Raw genomic sequence first — 24,299 nt, 5'->3', positions numbered from 1 at the left:
AAGTGTTGATATTAACATTGCTTAAAGGCAGCTACTTATTTGTGATACCATTTTAGTCAAGAAAAACATATTGAATACGTTTAATCTGTAGAAAATTAATCATTTGTATGAGTCATGTAAATAATGCCCCCCAAACAAAAAGTGGACTATCCCAAATAGGTGGCAAGTAGAAGTACTGACGGTAAAGTGAACAGAAGAAGATAAGCAGAAAGAATGACAATGGCACTCTCAACCAGTTATTTTGAATAAAATAACGCTCATAGCACGGTATATTACAGTAAAATGATTTATGTTAAATAATGAATGCATATTCACATCAAGTTTGAACTGGGGAAACACAAGAAATTCCTTCAATGGTGTTTCCCCAAAATAGGTCTAACGTGAGTCAGACAGCTATCAGTATCATTGTAAAGAACGTAAAAGGCGTTACATTTATTAATTTAATTAAAAATGGTAGCTTTCTGTTATTTAATTCCGTAAAATACTGCGGGTCGAACCTTACAAAGGGCATTCCTGTTGATATTATCTGGTCTCTGTAATAAAACGACAATGTGACTGTAATGTGATAATGATGATTTGCATGACCTTGGTCGAGACAGACAGTTCACAGCTCGCGCCCATAGACTGGCTCGCGCCTCGCGGGTTCGATTGCCGCCTTCACGAGAACGCCATTTACAAAGTATTCCTCACAGAATGCTGTTTTATTAGATACAATCCATGAAAATATACATATATGTTATGTTTTTAGACTTTTAATAGTCACTTCACTATTTATGTTCCCACAAACTGGACCAAGACATTCCACCGCATACATTAAACGAGTGGCTAATTATTTACGCAGGTTTCACTCGGAGAAACATTAGCCATCCGGCTAACAGCTAAACTCGAGGCTTCACAGTAAATAACTCGCTTTACATCAGTATATTTTATTGCTTTATGTCGCCATTATCTATATTAAAGTTGTTCTTTTAGGATTTCAATGACACCAACAAGATGTTAGAGTCTGAAGAAGGCGTTTCGTCGCTGGATAACCTGTTTTATGACAGGCCAGTAATTCATAAAGTGTGAGTAACTAGGCCTCTACACATGATACCTGATCATAGACACGGCGCCAGATATCTGAGAATGTATTAATACATGTTGAGAAACTGGTTATTACGTGTATGACAGCATTTGTCTATATGACTGTTTAGGAAACCATTATGTCAGGGACAAGGCTCCTGGATCTTTGATGCTCCCCCCTCATTATCACAAATACCTGCAACACAAGACATCCAGGGAGAGGCAGCACACCTTTCCTCATTTAGTGAGTCTTGTTTGGATTGAAGCTAAAATAAGGTTTGGGTAGTTTAAGCATATCGTGTGCATTTTTAATCAACATATAATCGTTTGCGTTTACATAATATATATATATATATATATATATATATATATATATATATATATATATATATATGTGTGTGTGTGTGTGTGTGTGTGTGTGTGTGTGTGTGTGTGTGTGTGTGTCTGTGTACTGTGTACTGTGTATGATTATTTTGTATACCGGTATATAAATGCACACACATGCATGTATATATTTAAGAAAAATGTGTTATTTATATATAAAAATGTATATGTATAGATAAATATACAGTATATACATACAAATATCTCTTAGATATATACATGCATACGTGAGTATTTATTTACAAAATAATTATACACAGTACACATATATTATGTAAACACAAACTTTTATTTTGGATGCGATTAATCATTTCCCAAAACACCACATACACACACACATATATTGTCATGTGAAAAACAAAGAACACCCTTTAAAATGTTATGGTTTTACATATCAGAACTAATAAAAATGATCTGGTCATTAGCAGGCCTTAAAATAAGATCAATACAACCTCAGATGAACAACACTGTCATTATTTATTTAATAAAAATAAAGACAAAATTGAAAAGCCATGGGTGACACCCATGTGACCCTGTGATTCATGCTTGTAGAGCCACTTTTAGAAGCAATAAGCTAAAGGAATCATTTTCTGTATGACAGTACCAGTCTCTCATCATTCTGGAGAAATTTCGGCCCACTCTTTACAACGTTGCTTCAGTTCATTGAGGTTTGTAAGGCTGTCAAAATGAATGAAAAGCTAAATTCGAATTTCTTTCTTAAAGCTACACTGTGTAACTTTTTTAGTTTATTCTTAGCTAAAAACACTTAGTTCTTTCAAAAATATATGTGCTCATTAATGTATATTTACTTCGTTCAAGTAATAAAGTATTCTCGTGAGTGTATAATATGCCATTGAAAATACATACGGGTGAGGGGTTCGAATGTCGGTCGCCATGTTGCCCCTCCATCTTGAAAGTACATTAGCCAAAGAGGGACATACCCGTTAATTCAAGCTTCGCCTTTCGCGTCTCCACAATTCACTGGCACCGGCCCTGTTTTTATTTTTTCCTTTCCCTCTCCCTCTCCCTCTCCTCGCACCTCCGTCACATCAGCTGATCTCTGCTCACGGAGAAAATGATATAGCCTACAATGTACACTTTGCCTTACGCTAGTGATGTCGTACAATATACAGAATAACGATAGCACTGATAAAAGTTACTTTACTAAGATTAGCTTGCATTCGTCTGGGAACCTGATAGCTGATGTTAGCAATGAAATGGTAAAAAAATAACGAAAACATAAAACTATTATTCATTTTACATAGATGTCATAACCTATATGTTAACTGACAAATTAAATTACTGCAAATTATAATAGTTTTCTAAAGTAACCTCATCACTTGAACGAATACTCATGGACGAGGTCGAACTGGAAGCCATGTTAATCTTGGACTACATTGGCCACCGTAGGAGTTAAAACGAAATCGGAATTGAGAGGAACAGAAACTAATATTCACTGGATGGTCATATACCTTTTCACCGCTAGATGGGGGTAAAAATCACACAGTGTAGCTTTAAATATTAGCACAATTCAAATTATATTCTAATTCTAAAGGCAATACTTACAGGAGTCATGAACTGCATTGTTTCCTGGGGTGCACTTATAATGTTAGTATGATTTTAACTAAAAAATTGTCATAATTTAGAAATAAAAGGCATTTTTCCTAATAGCCCTCTTGTTTGAACGTCTCTGCTGTGAGACTTCAGTGTAAACGCTGTATAACACGCTAGTATAGTATAACATGTGGAACTCTCTCGAAAACTTTTAGCACGTTTTTACTATTACTGTAGTTAACTACTATTTTAAATGTTAACTACTCCTGAAAAGTGATAATTATAACAATGCAATTAGATCTATGGCATTACCGTATATTAAGTTCGTGGCATGAAAGGTTGCAGTAATGATAAGCATTGCATCATATCTCAGACATGTATGCAGCAGCGATCTCGTCATTGCAACTCGATTTCTGCACACTAACGAATGCTTTCATCATAACTGACACAATGCAAAAAACACAATGTAAATAAGAGATTCGTTGATTATTACATACTAAGAGAAATGATGTGAAGTTGACCGTTTAGTCACTGGTTTGATTTACTGGGGTCATAAGGTTGCTGGTGTCTTTTAACCTTGGCATTGTGTTAACACACACCTGAATGCTCCAGACCAGCAAACTGCTAAAACTTCTGCTTTTATAGAGATGATCACGCTTGCTGATGATCAATTATTCAAAAGCATTTGATTATCAGCGCAGCGCCTTACTGCTACTTACCCTCATAATTCCTATGAAAGCAGTAATGTGTACTTAGTTTGTCACCCATGGCTTTTCCATTTTGGCCTAGTTTTTGTTAAATAAATAATGACAGTGTAATATGTCATGCGTTGTTGTTTCTCTGAGGTTGTATTTACCTAATTTTGAGACCTGCCAAGGATCAAATGATATTATTATTTGAATTATGCACGTGTACATGGTGAGAAACTGGTTATTTTATATATAAAAAATTTTTTTTATGACATATTAGTAAACAATCTACATTTGTTGGTACAGATTTATATTGCTACAAATTGTCACATTTTACAACAATTTTCACTGCTAGTTTAGAGTGCAAATTGAATCACTTCCATGTCTTATTAGAGACTGCAGTGACTCAAATGACAAAAAAAGCTGTTACGTTTTTGTTTCCTTATTTATGAAGGTTACTCTCAGAGATCGAAGACATTTCTGGCTCCAGCTCAAAAACCATTTCACAATCCTAATGAAAATGCCCAAGGTCAGACTGTGAAATCATATGAGCTGGAGGAATCTGTTTTGTGGACCCATGAATCCTCTAGAGAAAGAAATCAGGCTGTCGGCATGAAGGGTTTTGTGGAATCGAGGCCTTTACCTACTGCCAGTGCTCCTCCCTTCAAGACTCGGTAGTCTTTGCTGCATCTTGATTGAGTTTTAAAAAATTGCTGGTGTAACAAGCAGTTCTTTGTTTTTGTTTTTTTAAATGGATATTGGCAGTAGAACAATAAGTGGGTAAACTAACTGCCTTTATTCTCCTTGTTATTAACATAGGTTGTTCAGAGCTCCCACAAGAAGGATCTCAGGGAATGGTGAAGACGGTATCCCCAATCATATCATGTCAACAACAAATGACACTGGTTTCCTTGGTCAGGGTGCTATGACAACCAGCGGCCCACAGACTTCACATGCTTTTGCTAACTGTAGTTCCTTTATTGGCTTGGCCCAAATGGAACAAACATGTGATGTTCCTGCAAAATCAAACCATAATCTTCATCTTGGTTTTGAACCTGCAGAATTTGAAGGTAATATAATACTCTAGAACTATTAAGTTATCTGGAATGCCATGACGTAGAGTTCATGTGGAGCAGTCCATGTTGCCACAAATGTACTACATTAACCAGCTTTTCTATCTGAAGGTAAATCTTTGTAAGGTTTAATAAAGTAAAATATGCAGTCTTTTAGGGCATACGTAAAAACTATAAAAATTTCCGTAGATAACAGTTAGTGTTAGACTGAATATTTGTCTGTTTTCTAATATTGATGCTGTTTTTAAAGGGTCATCTGGAAAAGGAACACTTCGCTCAGTCTCTGAAATTCGTATCCTCCTCCATTCAGCACAGCTGTTAATAAATACATTTTAATTCTATTAAGGACCTCATAAAATCAGAATCAGACTTTTGTGGCTTTTAATCCATGTTCATTAGCATTGAGCTTAACTAAATGCTAATGTACTCCTAAACGCTGACAAAATTAACTTTTAGACAATATTCACATGAAAAAGATTCTCATCTGGGAATACAGATAAAAAAACTTTAATGATTCATGTTGCACTACACATATTTTTGTCAAATTAAACAGGACAACTTCTTTGATACGTCCCACCTAAAGTTCCTGTTTCAGTAAGAAATATAGGAAGGTAAACTCTGATTTTATGGGGACTTTAAATCATTCATGTAAGTCTTGTTCAATTTACTTTTATACCTTTGGAGTGTGAATGATGCTTTTATTGGCATGTTCATTGTTTTCCTTGATATACGTGTAGCTGCTAAATTCAGGAGTGTGTTTAAAGAATTCCCTTATTTTAACTATGTGCAGTCCCAGGCATTGGATGATGTAAGTCTCTAGCATTTATTTCTGTATAATGTAAAGTTCATAAACACCGTATGTGACAGATTATTGCTCTATTTCAGGTTCTGTACACCAATAAAAATTTTGTTGCCTGTGCTCCCACCGGCTCTGGGAAAACGGTGCTCTTTGAGCTGGCCATTGTTCGACTACTGATTGAGGCTTCTGATCCCTGGCACAATGTCAGAGCTGTGTACAGTGAGTTACAAACGATAATTATTATTATTTAAGCTTAATAGGATTATAAACTAAGCATTTTTATTGGAGACATTTTATTCAGTAATTTATAACAAATACTGTTTGACATTCTTTGTTTTATGCTTTAGTGGCACCAATTAAGGCTCTTTGCAGTCAACGATATGAAGACTGGAAACAGAAGTTTGGACCTCTTGGACTAAACTGCAAGGAGTTAACTGGAGACACCGAAATTGATGACATTTTTGAAATCCAGGATGCTCATCTAATTTTTACAACTCCAGTAAGTTGGCACAAATGGTACAGTCTAGACATCAAACATATTTCCGACAGGTCTGAACGTTTTTTTCCCCTTAAAAGGAAAAATGGGACAGCATGACAAGGAGGTGGAAGGATAACTGTTTATTGCCATCTGTTCGTCTCTTCCTCATTGATGAGGTCTGATTTACTCCCATCTCCCATGTGATCTGTATTTGAAAATTGATTGCAGTGTTTTGTTAATTGATTCATTTTTATCTACGTACCATCTGTAGGCACATGTGGTGAAAGACAAAACCCGTGGAGCGACTCTTGAGGTTGTGGTCAGCAGAATGAAAACCATGCACTCGCACCACCTAGCTGTAAATCCAGAATCAAAAGCGTCCGTGAGATTTGTGGCTGTCTCAGCTACCATCCCAAACATCCACGACGTACGTAGTTTCATGAAGTGCCAAAGTCATTCAAATGAATCTCTTCATCTGTGTTCAGGTTCATTTAGATAATTCCTGTGCTGTTCTCTACAATTTTGAAGGTATCTGAATGGCTTTCGGATGAGTCAGGGCCTGCCGCTTGTCTGGAGATGGATGATAGTCACAGGCCAGTGAAACTGAGGAAAGTGGTGCTTGGGTTCCCCTGTGGAAGTAATCAGAATGAATTTAAGTTTGATCTTTCTCTCAACTACAAAATAGGCAACATTATTCAAACCTACTCTGATCAAAAACCAACCCTTGTGGTAAGTGAATCTTTGTGAATGCAAAAGTGTTGGGTTGTGTATTTTAAAATAACATTTTATTTACATTTGTTTGAAATTAACAGTTTTGCTCCACAAGAAAAGGAGTTCAACAGTCTGCTGCTGTGCTTGCCAAGGATGCCAGGTTCATTATGGGTTTTGACCACAAACAAAGGTACTATAGTTACATTACATAGGATGTAAATATACATTTCCATTTTGAAATAAACAAAACATTGCCACTTATATCAAACATTTTTGGTCTGGAGATTAAATAAATATATACATCAATATAAATCAGGGATGTCCAATCCTGCTCGTAGAGGGCCACTGTCCTGCAGAGTTTAACTCCAATCTCATTTAAACACACCTGAACAGCTAATCAAAGTCCTGGCTACTAGGCATACTAGAAACTTCCAGGCAGTTGTGTTGAGGCAAGTTAGAGTTATAGGACAGTGGCCCTCCAAGGACATAGTTTTGACACCTCTGATATAAATGCATATTTGAGCATATTGTTGTTGAAATTCCACAGATTTAATTGCCAGATATTAACTGTACTTTTAAGATTACTCTTGAGATGTGTACATCTCTTAGTTTAACTTTTCTTTTCATAGACTGATGAAATATGCAAACTCTCTGCTTGATTCAAAACTCAGAGGTGTGTATGATAATGAGATTTCTTCTGCTGCACGACATTCATGAATACATTGGTCACTGTTTTATGAAGGTAAACTTCTTCTATTTCTCTTCCAGATATATTTATTTGTGGCATTGGATATCATCATGCTGGCATGGATGTGTCAGACAGGAAATTGATTGAAAAAGCATTTACATTGGGTGACTTGCCAGTGTTATGTAAGTTCTGTAAATATATTTTCACTCATTTACTTTCAATTGTTCATTATTCAGTACATAGTGTATTATTAAACAAAAGCCTTCATAGGAAACCTTTTTTTTCTCTTATTCAGTTACAACCAGCACCCTAGCCATGGGTGTGAATTTGCCAGCCCATCTTGTGGTAATCAAATCCACATTGCACTATGTTGGTGGTGCATGTGAAGAGTACAGTGAAGCTGACCTGTTACAGATGATTGGGAGAGCTGGCAGACCACAGGTACGGCTAACAAATTCAGAGCATGACTTGTTAAGTAGAGACTTCAGGAGGTCTCTCCTGGTGTTCTGAAGTCTTTATGTGTACAGGTTGTAATAATATCTAGAAATAAATTACCTGTATTTTACTAAATTGGAAGACATGTACCTATCAAAACATGCATATATTAAATATAAAATAAGTAGCTGCTCCATAAGCAGCAATATATGAAGTCAAGCAATTTGGCTACATTTCACTTGGTAATGCAAACATAGAGCAGTTACAGTATTAAGATTGAGACTACAGTACATGCTGGCTTTTGTTTTTGTTTAGTTTGATACGTCAGCGACTGCAGTGATCATGACCCGGTCTCAGACAAAGGACAAATACACAAATTTCTTAAGTGGCATAGACAGCATAGAGAGCAGGTATATATACCATCTAAAACACTTTTTGTTCAGTCTTAGAGGATTTTTTATATTTCCTAAACATGTGATATAGGCTAGTTGATTTAAATGTTATCTATGTATGTGATGAGTACAACAGAATGACTATTTTCAGCTTGCATACAAACTTGGTGGAGCACTTGAATGCAGAGATAGTTCTCCACACCATATCTGATGTGAACATGGCTCTAGACTGGATCCGCTCCACCTTCCTGTACATCCGTGCTTTGAAAAACCCCAAGCACTACGGTAAATCCTAAAACTTGTCCACTCTAATGTTATAATCAACAAAAGTGCCACCAGCTGTTTTATTAATCTCGTATTTTGTCACAGGTTTCCCCCCTGAGCTTGACAAATGTGGAATTGAGACTAAATTACAAGGTATGAAAAAAACGATCAGATTACCTGATCAGTGAATCAGTTGATAATCATTCATTTGAAAAACCTACTAGAATGAGGAACTTGTGGTGTAAATACGATTTACACGGTGTGTTTCAGAACTGTGCTTGAAGAACCTCAACTCTTTGGCCTCTTTTAACCTGATTACCATGGATGAAGACATTAACATCAAGCCCACAGGTTACTGATAACACTCTTTTTCCCATTAAAAAATATGTTTTAAGTTTATATAGTTCTCCTTTTATGAGTAATTTAATGACTCTACCAATTTAATATAAATTAAATATAAATAAATGAATATAAATGAAATGTTCACACACAGAGACTGGAAAACTCATGGCCAGGTACTGTGTTGCCTTTGACACTGTAAAGCAGTTCAGTAGGGTGACTGGAACAGAGACTTTACCCGAGTTGGTAAGAACGCATTGTTGTTCTTCCGGCATTTCCTGATCCATTGTTGTTTACTTCTTCAGAACAACATATAATGAAAGAAATATATATTTTTCTCACTTTATAGATTGAAATGATATCGAAGGGTAAAGAATTTAGTGATGTGCAACTGAGAGTAAATGAGAAGAAAACCTTGAACATGTTGAACAAGGATAAGAACAGAAACACCATCAGGTCAAAGTTGTCTTTAACTACCTAATTGTCATAGTTAACATACTGTATATTGGTGGACTAAAGCATGTCGGCTGTAATATTTTCTTTTTAGGTTTCCTATGGAAGGAAAGATCAAAAGTAATGACATGAAAGTAAATTGGTAAGGTCTTGCTTGCTATTACTGTTTGAATGTACAATTTATTCCATGGTCTGCATATTTGTTTATTTATTTATGCATGCGTTTATAATCTCATCCTAGTCTGATTCAAGCTCAGCTCAGCTGCATCCCCATTCAGGAGTTTGGACTCATACAGGACACCGGAAAAATATTCAGAAATGGAAATAGAGTCAGCAGATGTATGTTACTAACATAATCTTGTGTAATGTCTCTATTTAAGCTTTTATTCTGTCTGTCTGATGATGATTTGGCCATGTAATTGCAAATGTTTTTTTCTCGTACCGCTTTTTACTTGGCATAAAATTAACAAAATACTGTTTTCGATCTCTGCCAGATCTGACAGAGTTTCTCAGTCATCACTCCAAATCGAATTTTTCAGCTCAACTCAACTCTTTAATTCTTGCCAAATGTTTTCGAGCTAAACTGTGGGAGAACTCGTCTTACATCTCCAGACAGCTTGAGAGGATAGGTCAGGGAGCACATCTAAAAGTTTATATATCATCATTAAACAAAGTGGTGTCTTTGCTAATTGAGATAAAAGTGAATAAATGGAACCTACTGATTAAAACTGAGTATGTTCGTTGTGACAGATGAATGTGTTTATATATTTGGAGTCTTGTTTTCTAGGATTACAACTCGCTACTGCTATGGTGAATGCAGGGCTTACAACATTCAGCAAAATTGAGCTGACTGGTCCCAGAGAACTAGAGCTAGTAAGCCAAAATATCCTACATAAATTGTTTAGAAGTTTTAGAAATACATTTATTCATGATGATGTTATGATGTCCCTTTCTGTTGTTATAGTAGTAGTACTGACACATAATTATTATTATTTTTATTAAAAAAATTTGCCAGATTGTGAACCGACACCCTCCATTTGGGAACCAGATTAAGGAAGCTGTCAGCAAACTTCCAAAATATGAAGTTAGTTTGGAACAGGTAACGTAAATATATATATAATTACATTGGAGTCTCATACTTATAAATAATTAGTTGACATGAAATAAAGTTGTGGAAAGTTGACAACCTGTAATTTATCCATTTAAATTATTTTCAACAGCCTTTTAAGCAGAATTTCAGAATTTTATTACATATTCACACCAATTTTAATTTCTTTATGATGATTAAAAAAACTGCAGATTAAGCCATCATAGATATCATTAATATAATCAAATATTTTTCTAGATTCCTCGATACAGTCTGTCCACAGCTGAGATTGTGGTCACAGTGAACTTGCAGAATTTTATGGAGTTGGCATCAAAACGGACAGCACCAGACCATCATTATGTAACTCTCATTATTGGGGACTGTGACAATAATGTAGTTTTCCAGCAGAAAATCATGTAAGATCTATGTGATTTAATAATCACTGGCAAGTTATCTGGATAAAAAAAGAAATTAAAATATGTAAGAGATGCATAATTTGTTTGTCCAGGGACACAATGCTGTTGAGGTCTGGGAGCTGGTCAAAGAGAATCGAGGTGACAAGAACACCTAAGGGAGAGGAGCTCAGCATTCATTTGATCAGCTCTGAATATGGTCAGTGGCCATAGCCAGCTGGCAACCACTTAAACAAAATAATATTTGTTTTGCATAAACATCTACATGTAGATTGATCTGTTCTATCTGGTAATATTTTAAAACAATTAATAATTGTTGATTGTGTAGTGGGTCTGGACGTACAGCAGGAGTACAGCGCTTACTATTCAGGAGCAAAGAGGTTTGGAGATGAGTCCTGCATCAGAAAGAGCCCTACATGGAAAGTGCAGAGGATTCTCGACACGGGGAAGAGACAAGGCCCTACGTCCATAACTCCCACTTCTTCAGACAGAGGTCAGACTTCTTGACAACAACAATTTAATAAGACCTTAGATAGTTACAATAGATTTGAAATAGACTTTGTGACTTCAGAATATCAGTTGCCCTGTTTATACCTGGTATTAGCATCCATTTCACAAGCGGGCAGGTGAGACACATCAAAGATTTTCCCTGGTTGTAACATGCATCTCGAAGACATTTTCTGTGACCACTTGTGATCAGCTTTCAGTTCTCCCCCGAGATGAATGTTAATACTAGATATAAATGGTCTGATAAATCTGCTGAAACTACATTAATTATATAAATGCATGACTCTTTCAAATATTATATTTAACTTAATGTAGGCATTCTCTCCACGGATCAATTTGCTCCAAACACGAGACAGTGCCATCATCTCTGCAAAAACAAGGAGCTCTGTGGACACGAGTGCTGTGAGTATGAGAGATTCTAGATGATCCTGGATTGTGCTGTCATATGGAGCTTAAGTTATAATATGACAAAATGATTTGAATTTGAATGTGTAAATTATTAGGACTATTATTAGAATATAAGAAATCTGTTCTAATTTTTCTACTCTTAATATTAAATTAAAAAACGATTGAACAAACGATACATGGATTCTCTTGAACCACCACTATCCTTGCGCCAGAAAACTACTGCAGTGTAGCCAAAATGCTCTGTTCGACTTTTCTGTCGAAAAATGTAAGTTGATGCAGTAGGAGAAGCCACTGTATATAATATATTAGGCCTAATATATTATAATTATATATTATATATCAGTCCGCTGGTTCATCAAGTAATGCCGTCCCATCACAAAGTCAGATGTCTTTTTTGATGCACATTGAGGAATTTGTTCGGTACATTTTCTTATCAGATTTTTTTTTATCTGACTCAGTTTACCCCACTTTTTTTTATTTTTTGTATGCACATCTCCACTTTCCCATCCAGCGTTTTTTTTTTAATGCAATATCCCATGATGGGCAAAATGTGGATGGAAACAGATACTATCTGTGCTGCTATATCACCTTGTTTCCCTTTTAGGCAAAGTTGGAGTCATCAAAAGGACTCAGTCCTGTTTCTCCTCATACCTTGACAATCTAAAAATGAGAAATGAGAGACTCTGTGAGACTCCTGTGAAACGTTTGAAGGTCAGAATTCCGACTATCAAGGGTTACATGTACACAACTGTCAGAAAGTATATAATTCAATATAGTCTAACAATAGTACACTTTAATGCCTAGAATTTATTTCTGTAAGATATACTGTATTGTGTCAAAGTCTCAATCCAATTTTCTTGAGTTTCTCTTTAGATGATGATGAATAATGGAACAGCAGCTGTAAGCATGCAGCAGTTCTCATACAAACCCAAAGACACACTGCCTGCTGCCAAGAAGTATTTTGGTTTTCTGCTGACAACAAAGTTGCCCTATTATTCTTGATGAAGTTGTCATTGTTGATATTGTATTATTTCCTAAAGTTGACATTCCTTCTTGTAGGTTTGAGGGAAGTCAGTGTTACACTCAAAGTACATATGAAATCAAGGAGTTAGAGGCCAGTTTTGTCACTCCACACGAGAATATGTCATCATACCATGATGGTATGTTTACTCTGATTCACATACACTCAAGTTTGTTGACAGAAAATACAACCGTTACAGTGAATGTGAGGTTAGAGTTTAATTGTAAATCTCAGAACTCTAATGCTTCAATTGTCAAACTATTTACAGGTTACAATGACAAGCTTGGAGACTTCTATTCTGAAACTGGAGACCTAGCATTGGAACATCCTCCATTTTCTGCTTTACATCAAAGTATGGTGCTTTAGAGCTTCTGGTGTTTGCCTCATATTGTTCATATTAACAATAATAATAATGGTACCATCATATTTTCAGGGGTTTCGCTTCACAGTCAGTTCAAGCCACGCAACGCTGGACAGATGCACAGAGTTAGTCCTAATAAAGCCAGTGTTTATTCAGTCCATGCAAACCCAGACCACAGTACTGACACTGATAACTTCTGGTCTGGTTCCCTGGATGTGACCTTTGACCTGGGAGTGAATGATTGGGATGATTTTGATGATGGTAACCTGGTTGATGCTAGTGAGGTGTGCTATGGATCCCAAATATGTAACCGGATGACAGACCATGATCAACCTTCAAATTCTGGTTTGTTGTACTCATTTTATAGTCAAATTTTTTCTTTTTATGTTTTTTGTATGTCAGATATTTGTAAAATTGTTGTAAATCTGTCAAAAATGTAAATGCGTGTTTTTTGTTGTTGTTTTTGTTTTGGCTTCAGCCTCACAATGTCCAGCCCAACCCTTTGAAGTCTTGCCACAAAGGTAACTGGAAATAGACCATTCTTCCCTCTTCATTCACATGTTTCAGTTCACCAGAAATATGTGTTGTGGGGCATTTTTAATATCACTCACAGTCACCCACTTCCCCTGATTAAAAGCTTTTTCAAGAGCAGTTATTCTAGGGTCCAGAGGGTGCATTATGTTACTGTTTACTATCTCCTGAACTGTCCTTTGCTTTTGGCCTAATGCCTCTGAAAATATGATTACTTTTTTCAGGATCCTACCAATGGCTGTGACACCCCAGACTGTAAGTACACATAAATACTTTTAAGATTTCCCTCAAACTTTTTAAGACGAATATGGTACCATGCATTTTGGTTACTTAGAAAGCACACAATGATTGTGTTTCAGTTGCAAATAGCTAGTTTATCATTCATGTCATAGGATGTGTGCTCAGAAATTTGTATAAACTCCTTCTCAAACCAGAGTCAAGCCAAAACACCTTCAGTCCCAAGAAGATTTGATTTCTTCTCAAGGACAGATGCGTCTCTAAAGGAAAACACACCTGTTAACAGGTATTTCAAGAAATAATTAACTTTAGTTATCATATTACCAGTTTACAATGTTAACATTGCTTAATAATTGCAGGGATCACACAGAGGACATCAGCAATGAGACCAGTGTTTTTCTTGGTATGTTTGATGGCCTTTTTTAGAGTTGTTTTGAAGGATTGCTGACACATTTAGCACTACGTTGTAAAGACTCCAAGTTCCTCTGCTATTTGTTTATTTTCTGGTGTAAAGACGTTCTTGGTTTAACTGCACTTTATGGACAATTTGCAGCAAACAATTCGAATGTGAAATAGAATGGCAAAAAGACAATAACAAAAAGTTTATTTTCTTTTGCATTGCATTAAGTTATTATATGTTGGAGAGCTTTCTATTAAAAAAGGCTGAACTATATTTTGATGTTCAATATTTTTAATCTTATTATTAAATGTATTCAAAATTCTTAATTGTACTAAAAATATTGGAAATTGTATCTATAAATATTACATGAAATGAAAATAGATTGTCAAAATGGTAAAGTCAGGAATGAATGAGAAAAGTGTTTGTGTCTCTGTCTCTGTTTTTTATTCTATCAATACACATTTGACTTTTAGGAATTGGGTTAGGGTTATTTTTTAATTAGCTATATAAAAACAATACAAGTCTATGATATGTCCATTTTTTAGACAGCTGTAAGTTACTTTGACAATAGTTTGTCAGGACACCCCAGTCTCTGTAAATGCAAGAAATTGCTCTTAGCTAGGCCAAACAATTTATCTGCTACATGTCAATACAGTTGTGGCAAAAGTTTATTATAATTCCAAAACAATAATCTTAAATCTTAAACACCTGTGACATTCCAACCTTATCTGACCAATGAACCCATATACAATCAAGACTTTTCAATAGAGACATTAAAAAACAATTAACACATTTTGACTGCAATTATCGAAAACAGCACACAAAAAAATTACTTCAGTTCATCAGTGCAAGGCATTACATATAGGCCTGACATGATTTGGGAAAAGGCCCCCCTCCCATTAATTTCTTTGTTCTCCTTGGACTCTCTGGACATGGGACTCTTCATCTTCTGGCCTGCACTGGGCTGGGGCGTTGTAAATATATCCTTCTCTCATATCAGTGTTGCTAAAATGGAACATGCTAGTTAGTTTACAACCCATGTACATTTCAACTTAATGTGTCACAGAGCGAAAGAAAGATGTTACGCTTTAAAATGCAGCGACTTACGTTTGCATTCCTTTGAATGCGATGCACTTCAAAATTCCTCCCAGGAGTAACAAAGCTCCTCCTACCCAGGCTATGTAGAGGGCGGGACCGAATGTGTACCTAACCATTCAAAACAAAGATGGAGAAAACAGGAAGTGATGTGATCAGCACATAACAGACACCTGTTAAACATTTGCCAGTGAAAAATCTATGGTTTTTCATCTTACCTGGAAGCAAATGATTCAATTCCTCCAATGTCTATGTTATTCCCACAGTGTACCCCTCCCTTCTCTCCTTGCTTTGGATTGTATGGGGTCATCATGAAACTAGGCACAATTTGATCAGCATACACGGATGCTCCAGAAATATCACAAAGGCCTGAAAAGAACAAAGATTAAATGGACCTTGTGTATTATAATGGGAATTATTGTAATGATAATCTGTAAACCTAATAGAATTTAATAACTGATAGATCAGTGGCATTTAGTTAGTGAGTAATGAATAAGCTTTTGTTTACCAGCAATGATGAACAAGATCCCTGTGCTTAGTATCAGTTTGGCCCTGGTCAATAACTCCATACATCTCATTTTGAGGCACTTCAGGCAGAAGAATCCGATGAAAACTGCGATCACACTCACTAAAATTGCTACTACCATCAAAGCTCTTGCAGCCTGAAGGAGTCCTGAAGAAGAAAACAAACGGAAAAGAAAAAACAGGATGTTTGAGGGTCATTAGTGCCTTTGACTTTGATTTCTACTTAATGTTAAGTATGGACTAGAGCAGATGACAACAAAATCAAAGACAATATTCAATATTCATATAAAAATAATTTCACGTTGCTTATCTACCTTCATTGTTAGGCTAGCAGTTACTGAACAGTGCACACAAAAATAAACATTTGGTGAATAATTTATGGAAAAAATGAACACTTCTGGCACAAATTTAACTTTCAATGTTAGGTGCAATGAGAGGTTCAGAATAAATGTTGATGTACATTTTGGGTTTGTAGAAAATCTTACACTCAATCTAAAAAAAATAATAATCTCAACCCACCTGAGTAGTTCACATGACTGTAGAGAGGTTGGCACTCAGTGAATCCAGAGCTGGACACCTCACAATCCTTCCACAGGCCCTTATAAGTGTAGATGGAAGTTACCTTGTGCTCCTGCTGGTTTCTGCCGCACCAGACATCCATAAGCGTGGCTGAAAAAACTCCAGCCGTACCGATGACGCCTGATACAAAACCTGCAGTCTGCAGCGCGGCGGCTTTCATTATGCTTCTGTCTTCGTTTCTCGGTTAAAGATCTGGTGAAGTTGATAGTGACGAGCGTTGCGTTTCACTGAAACTGGACAGGGTGAGACTGCTTTTTATAGTGTGAAGGCTCACTTGCACACTCATAAAGTGATGCTTGTAATAAGCTTTGAGTGGTCATAGTTCCACCTACTTCTAACAGAAACATAAAAGGAGGATTTTAATCATCATAATCTGTCTGACCATTAACTAACACAAATATACCTGAGGTCACTTGATGTGTAATATCTAAGAACTGTTCAGACAGGCCTTAAATTGCACACCTAATTGTTAGATCATTTGACTCAGCGAATAAACATTTAATTCAAGATTAATTCTGCTTTGCTTTTCCTTCACCTCTCTGACTGTTGCTCTGCTGAATACTTTACTAATACTGATGCATGAAGAATCAGCAGATGATGAAAAGAGTCTGATAACAATGAGTAATTAATTACATTTATGAGGACAGAAAACAACATATTAGAGATTATAAATGGAATGTGCAAAGATTTAAAAAATGTTTTATAGCAATTAATTGCATGTGGTTAGATGCACGTGATAAGGTGTACTGTACATAATTCAATAAAATTATGAAAAACCAGTGAACACCTTCATGATTGTGTGTGATATTATGCAGTTGTAGCTTGTTTATTATAATGAATCATTTGGATTTGTTTCAGACATAAACAGCATATTTATTTTCAGGTTTCTCCAGAGATGTTCAATTGGGTTCAAGGAGTCAAGGACATTCACAGAGTTGTCCATGAGCCACTCGTGTATTGTCTTAGCTGTGTGCTTAGAGTCATTGTCCTGTTGGAAGGGGAACCCAGGTCTGCCCAGTCCGAGGTTCTGAATGCTCTGGACTGGGGTTTTGTTAAGGCGATCTCTATATTTTACTGTGTTGAGCTTTCCTTTGACTCTGATGAGTCCCCCAGTCACTGTCGCTGTCTTCCCCAGATATACAAAATCCTGTCTCTGAGCTCTACAGGCTGTTCTTTTGACCTCATGGCTTGGTTATTTTGAATAAATTTGATTAATGTGGAAAAAAAAGTAATTAAAAGTAGTTTAACATAAGGCAGCAAAATTTAAGGTATAACATAAGAAAAAGGTACAAATATTATAAGAATCTTATGAGATGAACATTATAAAACAAAACTAAAGAAAGACTTGTAAGAACTATATGATGAAGAACGATGATTTCCACCTGTCCCACCTCTTGTCCTATATTATTAATTATTATTAATTATTAATATTGTTAATTAACAAAAATTAGGGGTTGTTCCCAAAAAGCTTTATTTAGGCTAAATATGCATAGGCCTACATGTTGCTGTCTAGAACATCAATAGAAATGTATTACAATGGACAGGGCAGAGAGAAGAAATAACATGTAAAAGATTTCAGGATATACGTAGGAGGGAGGAAAAAAAAACTATGGCAAACACACAGATACAAATCTGCACTTGTTGAAAACAGGGAATGCAAAAAAAAACAGACAATTTGTTTACAATTGAAAAGTTTTTTTATTGATATGTTTTTTTTCCCCCTTTAGACTAGAAGATTGTTACCTGAATTATTCATGAATCATAAGACCACAAGACCATATCAATAACCGGACAATAATCAGATAAAGACAAACAGTAAAATACACCCGCCAAATTCGGGTGGATTTCAGCAGTGGTGTGTAACGCAGTCACTCCTACTAGCCACTTTGGCGGGTTGAATTAATATATATATTTTTTCAATTGTAGTCTTTTAAAAAGGCATCTGAAATGATAAGTGCAATGTAGTGTTGTCAAAAATATTGTGTTCTCGTCTCTCCAAAAGCGAGTTAACGCACAAACCCGCCTCGCTCACTTCATTTGCTCTGGATGAATATTGGTGGTTACAGGGCTTGAATTTCGGCATGGCATTGCGCGCATTGCGCATCATTTTATTTATTTCTGCAGATTTTGTGCTCACACCCAGAGTGCGCACACATAAAGCCACTTCTCAGTCCTTAATTTTATGTGAACACAGTCAGTTGTGTTTTAAACGTGCATCCATCAGGTCTTAAAGTGACAGAAAATAATAATAAAAATATCTGTATGGTGGTTTTCCCCCATGGTATCAAAATTGTGGCCATGCAGTGAAAATGCTGAGTGGCTAGTAACTTTGGAAAACTACTAGCAACAGTGCTGGTGAGCAAAAAAGTTAATGTCAAGCCCTGCTTGCCAGGTATGTGGAATAACTGTTTTATAAAAGCAATAAGTCCAGTGAAGACATGATTTACAGTGAATTTAGAAATGCTAAGGTGGTTTCTAACAACCCCTCTTAGCTGTTCTAAATGCATAGTAAACCATGGCTTCACAGGGCTTATTGATTTAATTGACAGGTTCACCGTAAATTTTTTTAATCTTTTAAAAAACGGTCAATGACTGTTATGGCTACCAAACAAAAACTGTAAAAATTAAGTAAAATATCCTAATTTAAATAAAGTGCAAAAAAATTATAGAGAAATTTTCCTTAAATGTTTTACAAAACACTGATGTTATGCTGCATGTTGCTTTATTTAATATTTTTTAAATATTTTTATTTAACAGACAGTAACTGTGTTACTGATGCAGTGACGTATGGTCACAGTAAATCATGCATGTAGTTAACTGCACTTTTTACAGTGAATGTGTTTGTAAGTAAAAATTCAGGAAATATATGTGAAATAACTGTGTTTCTGTTAAAAAGTTTGATGAAAGTCTTTTGCACTTTATTTAAATTGGTATATTTTACATTCATTTTACGGTTTTTGTATGGTAGCCATTGCTGACAGTCATTTGACCATTTTTTATGGGGGTTTTTTTTAACAGTGAAGATGTTTGATCATAATACTTCAGGAAATAACTTTAAATTAACAGTGCTTGCTTTGCTCATCCGGGACTGAAGCACAGGCTCTACTCTTCAGCACAAAGGTGGCCCATAAAACAGACCATATACAGAAACACTTTACATCCCAACAGACCTTTAAACACTAACATATCTCTCAAGATCTCAGAATCTTCACTTATACAATCCAGACTTTATTTTCGTTCATACTAACATTCATATTAAGAAATAACAGAGGTTTAGAAGTTGATATTTTATTGAAAATAATAAATGGTTTGATGTCACCATTTTGCTGATCAGTGTTTGTTTTAGTTGGGCTCTTGATCCTTCAGTTTTTAACATTAGTTTTTCTCCGGCTGCTTTAACTGTGTCTCTGATGCATAGTTATGGTAGGAATCCAAGAGAAACTCAAGATCAGATGATGTTGGTCACTTTTTAGTGATGGTAGCCATTATATAGTGGCCTGATTTACTTATACCACCTGAAGTCTAATATCTGATGAGGTTGTTAAATATTAGTTGTTAGTTTTGCATGCATGCCAATACTGCTGCTGAAAATCCTGCAGTGCTGTGATACTCTGAAAGATGTTATAAAGTCATTAGTAGTATAGAGTATAGAGACATCAAGAATCAGCGAATGAATCGCAACAATGGTGACAATGAAAAAAATTCAGATAAACACTGAACTCGTCACAAAAAAGCTTTGTTGATTGTCACAATTGTTGAGATTCATACGTTGATTCTTGATGTACTAAAACCCCCAGCTCAAAACATTTTCTGTTTAATACAGTATATATATATATATATATATATATATATATATATATATATATATATATATATATATATATATATATAGGCTATATCTTTTTTTGTGAAAAATTGTGATGATCATAAATATAAAAATTATAATTTCTCTATTCATATTATGTAACCTCAGCTAATATATTCAGAGATTTGATTCAAAGTCATATCAGTGAATCAGGCCACCATATGATGACTACAACATCACCAATAAGTGACAAACATCATCTGATGAGATTTTCTCCTGCATTTGATGCCATAACAAATGTGTATCTAAACTAATGGAAAAACTAATGGTAAAAATTCAAAGGCCATGAGCCCAACTAAAGCAAACACTGATCTCCATCATAGTGACATACAATTTCTGTTAAAGTTTTTTGCATTTTATTTAAATTTGAATATTTAATTTAATTTTTACGGTTTTTGTTTGGCAGCCGTAGGTGCCAGTCATTTGACCTTTTTTTTTTTTTTACAATGAAGGTATATGATCGTGATAATTCAGGAAATACCAAATAACATTGTTTTTCAGTTTATTTAATTTAGGATGTTTTAATTTAATGTTATAGGTTTTTTTGGGCTGCCAGTCATTCGACCGTTTTATTATTTAACTGTTTTGTTACTGTTAAATTACAGATTATATTGTAATTTTACATACATTATTATGTAATTTAAGGTGCTATGTGGAGTTTTTCTACTAAAATTAATAAAAATTGTATTGCCTGTGTGTGAAGGGGTTGTAATCTCACAATAAAATTATCCATTTGGCGGGTTTTGCTATTACCTCTGAAAGCAAGTAAATGGTAAAAATGAAAGCAAGTAGGCCTATTCCTATTTCTATGTGAAGTCTCCGGGTCGGATTTGCCGCGAAATCCTGTGACTGAGACCTGAATGCGCGCTCCCGAGCCTCACGCCTTGTCTACTGACTTTGTGCTCAACCAAAGACACTATATCACTCAACAGCGACGACACTGCAACTTTATGACATGGAGTCTGCTAAGAAACGACCAGGGCTGCGTTTCCCAAAAGCATCGTAAGCCTAAGTTGATCGTGAAAACGATCGTACGACTGATCTTAATATTATGGTCTGTTTCCCAAAAGCATCGTAGCTTAAGTAGCACTTGAAAATCTTCGTAGAACTACGAGTGCTCTGGAGTAATCGTACATCCCCAAGTGCATCGTAAGAAGACAGATTTATGAGGTCATCTGCAGGACAACCGGCAGATTACACTTTTATCTAGATTTAACACACTGCAACGTGAGTAATATGTTTTGATTGTACTTTATTGTACTCGTTTTTTGTTTACATGAATTTATAAATGAAATTATTAAAAAGGGAAGAAAAATATAGAAATACACACCTAAATTAAATGAATTAACAAAAAAATATATAAAAGAAGTAATGTGGAAAATACACTTCAAATACTAGGCAAAATAGGGATGAATTCAAAAACATCTGTCAATGACGTGCACGAAAACCAGCCATGTATTGGCGATTTCTTGGTTGGCCTTGTGGTCCCATGCCATCTTAGTCGTCGTCCTCCTCATCCACCTCTTCATCTTCCTCCCTGTTAAGTAAGGGCACTCTTGAATGTAATCTTTTTGAAAGTTTTTTTTTTTTTTTTTTTAGCCATTTTGTCAGTGCCTCCGCCTTTAGGTGCTTTATATAGCCTAGACTTGATTGTCTTGATTGCTAATCCACAACAGATGACGATTATTAGGTTAAACGTTCAGAATAGGAATATAAGGTTATATTTCAGCACTTTGCGAATGGACAGCGACTCTTAAGTAGCACGTAGAGCGCGTTCTCGCGCGTTCATGTTAAGTGCATTTTTGGGAAACGCTCGTGGAATTGCCGCGAGCGTTCGTAGCCTTGCACGTAGAAAGCGCTCTTAAGAGCAAAGATACATCGTTATCGGGAAACCCGGCCCTGCACAACACAGACTACAACACAAACTCCACATAATAAAAATAAATAAAAAAAAGCACGCCCACGAACACTCGCTTGTAAACGTATTGGTTGCAATCGGAAAACTTACCACTAGATGCCGCTGAAAACTCCACATAGCCCCTTTAAGAAAACTGAAAAAATACTGTAAGAAAAATACAGTAAATTTTCTGTTTAAAAAATGTGAATTTGCCTGCTACAATTTGTCATTAATGTCACAATACTTAAAATAACAGCTGAATTTTTAATTTACAGATATAATTTGTAATTTTACAGAGTTTTGAGTACAATTTAAAAGAAAAGAAAATGAACATAAAAAATCTGTTCTTTTCTGTAAAATTAGGAATTTTATTACAGTGTACTATGACTTGGATCAAATTAAATTCAAAGTCAAAATGAATGTTCTGTTGTATTATTATGTATACAGTAAGCTGAGCAGCTTTTAAAACAAGTGTTTTATATAATATGTCTGCTGCTGCTATGATACTGCATTTTTAAAAATCAGCAGTATGAAAGGAACACTTGATTTTTTTTTATTCATATTTTTTGTTTATTTTTGGCATTTTAGCATGTAGAAAATGTCTTTGAAAGAGTCTTTCACTGCATTTTCATTCATATAACAATTTTCAGGCAAATTTTCAATACACAAATGACTTCAAATCATCATGGCATTTGATTGTGTTAAAATTCATCTTTGGCTCTGAGCATCAAGTAATTCTATCATTTATAATTATTACAATGATCCCATGGGTTTCATTAATCAATGCGAAAAATAAATAAATTCCAAAACTACTAACTACTACTATCTAACTAACTTACTAAATAGTAGGTGGTAGGCTATCATTATTAATATAAAATTAATAACCAAAGTGTTGTCCATTTAATAGGCTAAATGTTCATGCCTATAATTTAGCCTATTAAGATGCCCTTGAATTTAAAGTGAGAAACAGGAAAAAACTGATAAAACAGAAAAAACTTTCCGCGATATTAATCCCATCTTAATGCCCGAGTCACAGCGCTGTAGAGTTCACCGCAGTCTTGCTCATACCTGGAAACACTATGTAGGCAAGTGGAGGTGTGAGACTGGAAGAAGACCAGGGCGAACAGTTACAGGGCAGCAGGTATCCGGGGTTTGCAGGAGACAGGTGCGTGTGCGCGTACTGACCGGGGCATCCCAGACTCCCGATGCACCTGTGTCCACTCTGATAGCCTAAAGCTGGAGAAAAAGCAATCGAGCCAGGGGTTATAGCAGGTTTTTCATGTTGGAAAGTAGTATTGGATCGGATCGGCTCAATGAAAGGATGTTGCATGGACGCAGCTGAATGGAGAGGTCGTGGTTTGGTCAAAGTTGAGATGCTTTGAAAGTCTCGCTCGCCGTGAAGCGCTAAAGACAACAGCGTGTCCTTCCTCAACAGCCCTTTAGGTTTGCGTCTCGGTCGGTATTTGTAATCTGGATGCTCTCTCATGTGTTGCGCGCGGAGTCTTTTGGCCTCGTCGATGTAAGGTCTTTTTTCAGACTCAGAGAGCAACTTCCACTCGGCACCGAGTCTCTTGCTGATCTCAGAGTTGTGCATCTTCGGGTTCTCCAGTGCCATCTGTCTTCTCTGACCTCGCGACCAGACCATGAAGGCGTTCATTGGTCTCTTGATGTGCTCCATGGGCTGCTTCACCATGTTCCTCAAGTTCATTTGCGGCTTTGCGTCACGGAAGAAAAAAATGCTATAACACCTGAAAGTAGGCTATATAGGCTATTTAAATCATCTGTGGAAAGAGAGGGTTCCTCGGTGAAGAGAGATGAGGTCTGCAAGTCTATTTCATGGAGATGCAGCGGAATGAACGCGCTGTTTGAAGGGCAGGATTATTTCTTTGCAACTTACAGTGAAGTGTGTGTGAACGACCTCTTGGTTTGTGAGATATTTGTTTCAATATATGCCAAGAGCAGAGAGTTTCAAAGAAAGCTTTGCAGTGAGGAGCGCGCGCTCTGACACATCATCACCTCTCGCGCCCAATCAGCGCGTGAGCGACATATACA

General features: G+C 36.0%; 3 protein-coding genes across 4 annotated transcripts; 1 reads left to right on the top strand and 2 right to left on the bottom strand.

Moving 5' to 3' along the window:
• The first annotated feature begins 193 nt into the window (after nt 1-193).
• hfm1 (helicase for meiosis 1) lies at nt 194-14,707 on the top strand. 2 transcript variants are annotated; one of them, XM_079614178.1, is made up of 40 exons: nt 194-267; nt 973-1,064; nt 1,194-1,306; nt 4,144-4,363; nt 4,509-4,759; nt 5,013-5,054; nt 5,500-5,570; nt 5,648-5,780; nt 5,909-6,060; nt 6,138-6,215; nt 6,311-6,466; nt 6,568-6,768; nt 6,852-6,940; nt 7,380-7,423; nt 7,519-7,620; nt 7,734-7,879; nt 8,189-8,283; nt 8,417-8,550; nt 8,635-8,682; nt 8,800-8,880; nt 9,023-9,114; nt 9,218-9,324; nt 9,416-9,463; nt 9,563-9,660; nt 9,816-9,950; nt 10,109-10,194; nt 10,337-10,420; nt 10,667-10,824; nt 10,917-11,020; nt 11,150-11,314; nt 11,644-11,730; nt 12,341-12,447; nt 12,610-12,692; nt 12,796-12,896; nt 13,026-13,109; nt 13,191-13,463; nt 13,597-13,639; nt 13,874-13,904; nt 14,084-14,172; nt 14,246-14,707. In XM_079614178.1, the coding sequence occupies exons 2-40, from the start codon at nt 994-996 to the stop codon at nt 14,310-14,312; spliced, it is 4,269 nt and encodes a 1,422-aa protein (XP_079470304.1). In that variant the 5' UTR covers nt 194-267; nt 973-993; the 3' UTR covers nt 14,313-14,707. The 2 variants fall into 2 exon arrangements, with proteins under 2 accessions (XP_079470304.1, XP_079470305.1); XM_079614179.1 differs by lacking the exon at nt 194-267 and adding an exon at nt 593-897.
• A 478-nt stretch (nt 14,708-15,185) lies between these two features.
• On the bottom strand, nt 15,186-16,645 carry cldn18 (claudin 18; the record flags this gene model as incomplete). Its single annotated transcript, XM_079613375.1, has 5 exons — nt 15,186-15,291; nt 15,394-15,492; nt 15,600-15,750; nt 15,890-16,054; nt 16,426-16,645. 5 exons carry the CDS (start codon nt 16,643-16,645, stop codon nt 15,186-15,188), a joined length of 741 nt encoding a protein of 246 aa, XP_079469501.1.
• A 6,632-nt stretch (nt 16,646-23,277) lies between these two features.
• LOC306998975 (transcription factor Sox-14) lies at nt 23,278-23,955 on the bottom strand (the record flags this gene model as incomplete). Its single annotated transcript, XM_079613374.1, has 1 exon — nt 23,278-23,955. One exon carries the CDS (start codon nt 23,953-23,955, stop codon nt 23,278-23,280), a length of 678 nt encoding a protein of 225 aa, XP_079469500.1.
• Between the last annotated feature and the right edge of the window lie 344 nt (nt 23,956-24,299).

The sequence above is a fragment of the Phoxinus phoxinus genome, assembly GCF_949152265.1.
Source record: "Phoxinus phoxinus genome assembly, chromosome: 5".
Taxonomy (NCBI): domain Eukaryota; kingdom Metazoa; phylum Chordata; class Actinopteri; order Cypriniformes; family Leuciscidae; genus Phoxinus; species Phoxinus phoxinus.
The sequence above is the reverse complement of the archived record's forward strand: the minus strand, read 5'-3'. Positions and strand labels throughout refer to the sequence as shown.